Source organism: Salvia splendens, chromosome 15 (genome assembly GCF_004379255.2).
Source record: "Salvia splendens isolate huo1 chromosome 15, SspV2, whole genome shotgun sequence".
Taxonomy (NCBI): domain Eukaryota; kingdom Viridiplantae; phylum Streptophyta; class Magnoliopsida; order Lamiales; family Lamiaceae; genus Salvia; species Salvia splendens.
In genome coordinates this window covers 21992021-21999798 of record NC_056046.1, presented here as the reverse complement: position 1 = coordinate 21999798, position 7778 = coordinate 21992021, and the positions used below count along the sequence as shown (strand labels likewise).

General features: G+C 44.8%; 1 protein-coding gene across 1 annotated transcript; it reads left to right on the top strand.

Moving 5' to 3' along the window:
• Window positions 1-4910: 4910 nt before the first annotated feature.
• LOC121766607 lies at window positions 4911-7778 on the top strand. Its single transcript, XM_042162891.1, has one exon. The coding sequence runs from the start codon at window positions 5670-5672 to the stop codon at window positions 7581-7583; it is 1914 nt and encodes a 637-aa protein (XP_042018825.1). The 5' UTR covers window positions 4911-5669; the 3' UTR covers window positions 7584-7778.

Sequence of the window (7778 nt, the reverse complement as noted above, 5' to 3'; positions counted from 1 at the left end):
CTAGGAAATTTGGTGAATGATCTAAAGTTAAATTCAGTTTCGAATCACGCATGCATTTATATTCTATACATTTTCCATTCTCTGGACCCAGTAGATAGAGTAGATTAGGTTTAATTTCCCAGGTCTAGTAGTCAAAACTCAACTCTCTTGTTGCGTGGCAGTAGCCAAACCCTCTTAATGCATTCGAAACCCTTCCGTCCTCGTGGATTCGATCCCGACTTCCATATACTAGCCAATAGTATAGAGGGTTGAGGTTTTGAAGCGGGATTGCTGTGACAACGACTGAATTCTGAGAGTTCATGATCTTCTTGACCCCGTGCTCTAGTGAATCATCTGGACCTAAGAGTTTACTTTTACTTAGCAGCAGCAACAATTAATATATTCCCCGAAAGCTTCACCATTTACGATTCTTTGTAGAATCAAGAAGATATAATTCCTACTCCGTAGAAAAGCATGTTTTAGGTTTCAATGAATCTTAAAGCATGTTTTAATTCAAGTTATGACTATGATACATGTGATAATTACGCGAATAGATATGACTATTTTCTTGTGGACCGACCTCTCTCTATCAAAATCCTGCACCACTGGCTACACATGTGTATATATATCAACATACATAAACCAAATTGCATATATCAATCTAATTTATCTAAAAAAAACTATTCCCCAAGTTCTTGAAGAATTGTCACTTAATTTCATTTTCGTCCGGCCCTAAAAATTTGTCACCTTTTACTTTTACCATTTTAGGTACTGACCTCACGTTCCACTAACTTATTTCCACTTATATATTATTATAAAATTAATAGTATATAAAACTAGGATTCATATGCCACTAATTTTTTTTATCCACTCTATATTATATTTTTAAAAATTCTGTGTCAGGTTAAATAATGAAAAATTATTAGGAATGGAGGGAGTGAGTATGTACTCCCTCGGTCCCATTTAAAATGAAACGGTTTCATTTTTTTGTTGTCCCATTAAAAATAAAACGTTTCCTAAAATATAAACAATTCTATCTCGACTTTTGTCATCTCTCTTACTTTATTCTCTCTTCATTAACTCACAAATCAGTACTCCCTCCGTCTTACAGAATATGCACTCCTTCTATTTTAGTTCTTCCCACAAGAATATGCACTGTTTTTTATTTTGTAACTCTTTGTCCATTTTCCACTAACAATATTTTATTTACTTTTTCTCTCAACCTCTCTCTTACTTTACCAATTTTGCATTAAAACTCGTGCCGAACCCAAAATGCATATTCTTTGGGGACGGAGGGAGTACTATATAAAATCTTGTGCCGATTCCTAAATATTTCATTTTAAATGGGATGGAGAGAGTATATAATTTAATTATATATAACCGTATTACTGCTTTCTAACTTCATATCTATTTTATACGATATGGAATAATGACGCGAAACATCAATTCTTGGAATTGGAAATGGAAATGGAAATGGAAATGGAAATGGAAATGGAAACTCTTCCTGTATAACCTTCTTTTTTTTTTTTTTTTTTTTCCTTTTCCCCGTTTAAGTGTGGAGTTGAACTTTTCTAATTTGTCTTTAGTCCCAAATCCTAACCAATCAAGCTATTTTGCTCCATGGCAATGGCATTACTACGTCAACGAATTTGTGTAATGTTTCAAAATTGGGTTCTTACATTTTTATACTACTATTTTTGTTCTATAAAAATAATATATTGACAGAAATTTTAATACATATTTATAAAATATATAAAATAAAGAAAGAAAGATTGAATTGTTATATTATTAATGGAGAATGTTTGTTCACCTTATTACAAAGAAAAAAGATTATACAAAAAATGAAAATATCTATATTTCTTAAAAGAGGTAAAATGATAAAAATAGTTTATTTTGTAGGCCTAAGAAATTATGATTCAATCGTTCCCAAATATAATACCACGTCATAATTATTTTCTTTTGCTTGAATCAGTTAACTTAAGTCCTTTAATATCATATTTCTTTCATTTCTAAAAATTGTTCCTTGAATTTAATCTACTGTTCAATTTTAGAAATGAGGTAAGTCTCATTTTTTATTATTTGAAATTTTAACAATTTTTTAAAATCTTTTTTACTTGACTAAATTCGCATCAAATTTTTATTACTTCCTCTGTTTCGCCATAAGTGAGATGTTTATTTTGGGTATAAGATTTAGAAAGACAATATTTAATGGGTTAAAATGAATATATAATAAAGTAAGAGAGAGATAAAATAGATAGGAAAGAAAAATAAAGTAATAAAGATAATAAATTAAAAAAAATAATTATATTATATTTTGTTAAAATAGAAAATAACCCATTTAAAATGAGACTGTCCTAAAAAATATGAGTGCTTATAATGACGATGGAAGTATTATTATAATATTTCAATTAAATGTCTCACTCTTAAAATTGCAATCAATTACTCCATTGGTCATGGTTACATGTCACAATTTTTATTTTAAACGTCCTTTATTATATTTCATTTTATTTTAATTTTTTCAATGAATTAACTTTATGTTCTATTAACATATTTCACTCACATTATACTCCCTCCGTCCATGAAAAATAGGGCACATTTGTCACTTTTGGTTGTCCACGAAAAATATGCCACATTCAAAAAAGGAATGTTTTCAACAACTTTTCTTTTACCTTTTTCCCTTCTCTATTACTAATAATATGGACCTATTCTACTATCACTACTTCTCTCTTACTTTACCAATTAGAGCATCTCCAATAGGTTAGGACGTCAAATAGCCCTCAAATAGCCTTCACACTGCCACATCATCAGCACTACAATTCTCCTGCCACATCAGCTTGCCACATCAACTGGACATCAAATAGCCCTCACATAGCCTTCACACTACCTATCCACATCACTAATAACAATTATATAATTTAATTTACACTTGTATCAACATACGGAATTTAATTTACGAGACAAATACGGAAAATTCGAATAATAATATTAAAATTTAAAAAGTACATTAATTTAAAAAAAAGTACAATAATATAAAAAAAGTACAAAAATTAAAAAGTACTGTAATTTAAAAAAGTAAAACAAAATCACTCATCGCCGCCGTCCTCGTCTCCGTCGTCGCCCAGCGCTTCTTCACCGTCGTCGCCGCCGCCTCCGTCGCCACCTACGCCGTGGCTATTCCCGCCGGTGTCCCTCCTCATCGCCTCCAATTCTTCATGCTGGCTCTGGAGCAATACACGAAGAAAATCCTTCACCTCGGGGTCCACCGCCGCTTGGAAGTCGGCTAAGGTCTTCACCATTTGAGCGCGCGTTTGTTGGCGCGCGAAGAATTTGAGCTCCTCGGTAGACCTGCCGAGGGGGGATGCCGAATGGACGTCCTGGGAACTCGGGGTGCCCCCCCTCGCAACCTGCTGCGCCCGCCTTTGCCCAACCGGGCGAGGTCGGCGAACGAACGACCGAGGAGTCGGGACCTCCTGGGCCGTCTCAGGGAGGTCTGACGAACCACCGCTGCTGCCGCTATAATCTCCGGTATAGTTCAGTCTCTGCCTCTTCGGCCAGCCAGCGTCGACGCCTGCACGGAATTTCTCCGACTCGTTGAGCACAACGTAGCAGTTCCAGTAGGTGAACTCATAGTACTTCTTATCCGGATCGGGGTAGGCTCTCTCCGCAATCCTCCTGCAGTCTTCCTCTGTTTGGCCACTGGTCTGCATGCGGAGGGCGTTGGCGTACAAACCCGAAAATCGAGAGACGCCAGCCCTGATTCGGTCCCAGCACTTCCGGACCTCCTCCCCGGTGCACGGTCTCCCTTCAGGGCAAAATGCCCTGTAGGCTGCGGCTATCTTGGCCCACAAGTTGACGATCCTCTGGTTGTTCGAAACCAGAGGATCGTCGCAGACACTCACCCACGCCTTGGCAACCGCAACGTTCTCCGCGTCTGTCCACTTCCTCCGGCCCCGGATTTCGGCTTGGGGCTGCGACGACTCGCCGACCTTCTTCTTACCCCGCCCTACTCCCTGGCTTTGAATGAGAGTTTCTGAAACCTCGTTAATATCAAAACCCAAGTCCGCTAAGGAGAAGGTCTCCGTATACTGTGCATCCGTTGGGGTCGATGTGTGCGAAGAACCGGTGGAAAAATCAAAAGTCGGCCGATAGGCGTTGTCCCCCCCGTGCGTCCCCTGCGCCGGAGGAATCATCTGTTGCGCCGGTGGCATCATCTGCTGCGCCGGTGGCTGCATGCCGGGTGCCCACCCCGGCATCATCTGCATAGGGGGCTGCATGCCGGGTGCCCACCCCGGAATCATATGCTGCCACGGGTACATGTTGTAGTACCCGCTCATCGGAGGCCAACCACCTCCCCCAGGAGCCGGGGAAGTATGGGACCCTGCCCCGGGAGTCGGGGGCGTCTGAGACCCTACACCGGGAGGCGGGGGAGTCTGAGACCATCCCCCGGGATTAACTGGAGTACCTTCGTAGTTGTTCTCCATTGCTCGTTATTGATCTTGTACAGAAAGTAAGGTAGAGAGAGAGTACTCGTTAAAACAAGTGGTGCGAATGAAAATGAGGTTCAACGCGCGTATATATAGTGTTTTCGAAAAAAAAAAAAATTTAAATCCGACGCCGGTTTGGCGCCGATCCGGGACGCACAATGGCGCCCGTGAGGATTGGCTTCGGAACCGGCGTCAGCGCGGGAATCGGCATGGCGACGCCGATTTTGACGCCGATTTCGCCCACGCCGGTTCCAATGGTTCGGCGTCAAACCGGCGTGGGCGAAAAATCGGCGTCGCGGTGGTGACGCCGGTTATTGGAGATGCTCTTATACATTAAAACCCGTATCATTCACAAAGTGTCATATTTTTCGTGGACGGATGGAGTATATTAAAATTCACATTGCATTAACTTTTTATCCAATTTTCTTTTTATATATAATTTTATATCAAATTAAAGTGGGACATTGCATTAACTTTTTAACCAATTTTCTTTAATATATGAAGTTTATTACGTCAAATTAAAGTGGGATGTGCGAATGTTAGCCAATGTAAAAGAGATCAAATCCAGGATTCTAGTCAACTATACAAACTTTTGAAATTAATATTCCCAAACTAGTAGTACTATAAAAACTAAGACAACTTGTTAATCCATTGAATTATGCTGTTTCCATACATCAAATCAGTACTCGATCACCCAAATTAATGCTAAAATATCACATTATTGGACACATTCCTCAAATCGGTTTTTAAAGTGTGATGACGTGTCAGTTTAGAGAATAAACAGCAAAATGATGTGAGTAAGAGAACAGGGATTACAGTTAAGATGTGCTGGCACGACTAATTTAATTTAGTGAGTGCGTAAAATAAAATTTGTAACAGTTGACCATACCTGGGGTAGTTGGGCTGGAAAGTGGCCGCATTGACAGTTGATCATTTTATTACAGCCCATATTTTATATTTGTAAATAAAATTAAGCGTCGATTTCCTTTTTTTTATTTTTGGGAAAAAGTGCTGATTTCGTTTTTCCAAGGAAGGCCGCGTTTGACATTAAACCCCGTCGTCTCCATTTCTACTTCTCTAAACATAAAAAAACTGTATCTTTTCTGATTTCTCGAACGAATAAATCCAAATTCCCAATCTTGATGCACTCCCAAATCTAAAAATCCAATCTTTTTCCGTTTTCCGATTGGATCAATCGGCGTTCCGATGGGGGATTTAGTGAAGCAGACGCTTGCGACGCCGATCCAGCTCACCGACCAGGTCACCAAAGCCGCCGACGAGGCGGCCACGTTCAAGCAGGAGTGCGCCGAGCTCAAATCCAAGACCGAGAAGCTCGCCGCCCTCCTCCGCCAGGCCGCGCGCGCGAGCAACGACCTCTACGAGCGCCCCACGCGCCGCATCCTCGACGAGACCGTCCAGGTCCTCGACAAAGCCCTCTCCCTCGTCTCCAAATGCCGCGGCAACGGCCTCGTCAAGCGCGTCTTCACAATCATCCCCGCCGCCGCCTTCCGCAAAATGTCCTCGCAGCTAGAAAACTCAATCGGCGACGTCTCCTGGCTCCTCCGCGTCTCCGCCTCCGCCGACGACCGCGCAGACGAGTACCTCGGCCTCCCCCCCATCGCCGCCAACGAGCCCATCCTCGGCCTCATCTGGGAGCAGATCGCCACGCTCTACACCGGCTCCGTCGACGACCGCGCCGACGCCGCCGCCTCCCTCGTCTCCCTCGCCCGCGACAACGACCGCTACGGCAAGCTCATAATCGAGGAAGGCGGCGTCGGCCCTCTCCTCAAATTGATCAAAGAGGGCAAGCAAGAGGGCCAGGAAAACGCCGCCCGCGCGATCGGCCTCCTCGGGCGCGATCCCGAGAGCGTCGAGCACATGACCCACGCGGGCGTCTGCTCTGTCTTCGCCAAGATCCTCCAAGAGGGGCCCATGAAGGTCCAGGCCGTCGCCGCGTGGGCCGTCGCCGAGCTCGCGGCCCATTACCCCAAATGCCAAGATCTCTTCGCTCAGCATAACATAATCCGACTCCTAGTCAGCCATCTCGCTTTCGAAACCGTTCAGGAACACAGCAAATACACCGTCGTCAGCAAAGCCACCTCGATCCACGCCGCCGCCGTCGTTTTAGCCAGCAACGGCGCCGCCGCTGCCGATCATCATCACCATTTAGACGATGATAAAGATCAGATGCCACGGCCTAATCAGATGTACAATGTTGTCACCACTACCATGTCTGCTGTCAAACCCAATTCGGGCTGCGGAGGAGGTGGTGGAGGAGGGAAGGTGAGTTCCCTCCACAGCAACCACCTCCACCACCCGAGCATATCGCTCTCGGGCGCGAGCACTCGCGCCCGAGAGGCGGAGGACCCGGCCACCAAAGCGCAGATGAAGGCGATGGCGGCGCGGGCGCTCTGGCATCTGACGAAGGGAAACTCTGCCATATGCAGGAGCATCACAGAATCGCGAGCACTGCTGTGCTTCGCGGTTCTGCTAGAGAAAGGCCCGGCCGAGGTGCAGTACAACTCGGCCATGGCCTTGATGGAGATCACCGCGGTGGCGGAGGGGGACGCGGAATTGAGGAGGTCGGCCTTCAAGCCGAACTCCCCCGCCTGCAAGGCCGCGGTGGATCAGCTCTTCCGGATCCTCGAAAAGGGGGATTCGGAGCTGCTGATCCCCTGCATCAAGGCCATAGGGAACTTAGCTAGGACTTTTAAGGCTACCGAGACGAGGATGATTAGCCCGTTAGTTAGACTGCTCGACGAGAGGGAGGTCGAGGTGTCACGGGAGGCATGTGTCGCGCTCACCAAGTTCGCCTGCGCGGAGAATTACCTCCACCTCGACCACGCGAAGGCCATCATCGAGGCTGGGGGCGCCAAGCACCTCGTGCAGCTCGTGTACTTCGAGCAGGTCGTCCAGAGCTCCGCGCTCGTGCTGCTGTGCAACATTGCTATGCACGTGCCCGACAGCGAGGAGCTGGCACGGGCGGAGGTGCTGACTGTGCTCGAGTGGGCGTCCAAGCAGGCCGCGCTGTGCCAGCTCGAGGAGGTCGAGAGGCTGCTGCCGGAGGCTAAGGGGAAGCTTGAGCTGTATCAGTCGAGAGGGTCGAGGGGGTTCCATTGATGATCATAGCAATCTTGAGAAGATATGTTTTTTTGGTTATTCATATTGCTGGTTTCTTGCCAATATTTATGTCATTTTGTTTTCATTCATATGGATTGTATATAGCGTTAGTTGATGCCTTTGTAAGAAAAGAATGTCAAGAATGGTTTTTTTTCCTCTTTTTTTGGAATTGTGATTCAAGCTGCTGTTAGTTTA

Bases quoted from the DNA above. Each gene is read 5' to 3' on its own strand.
- LOC121766607 (XM_042162891.1), top strand. From the start codon at position 5,670: ATGGGGGATTTAGTGAAGCAGACGCTTGCGACGCCGATCCAGCTCACC.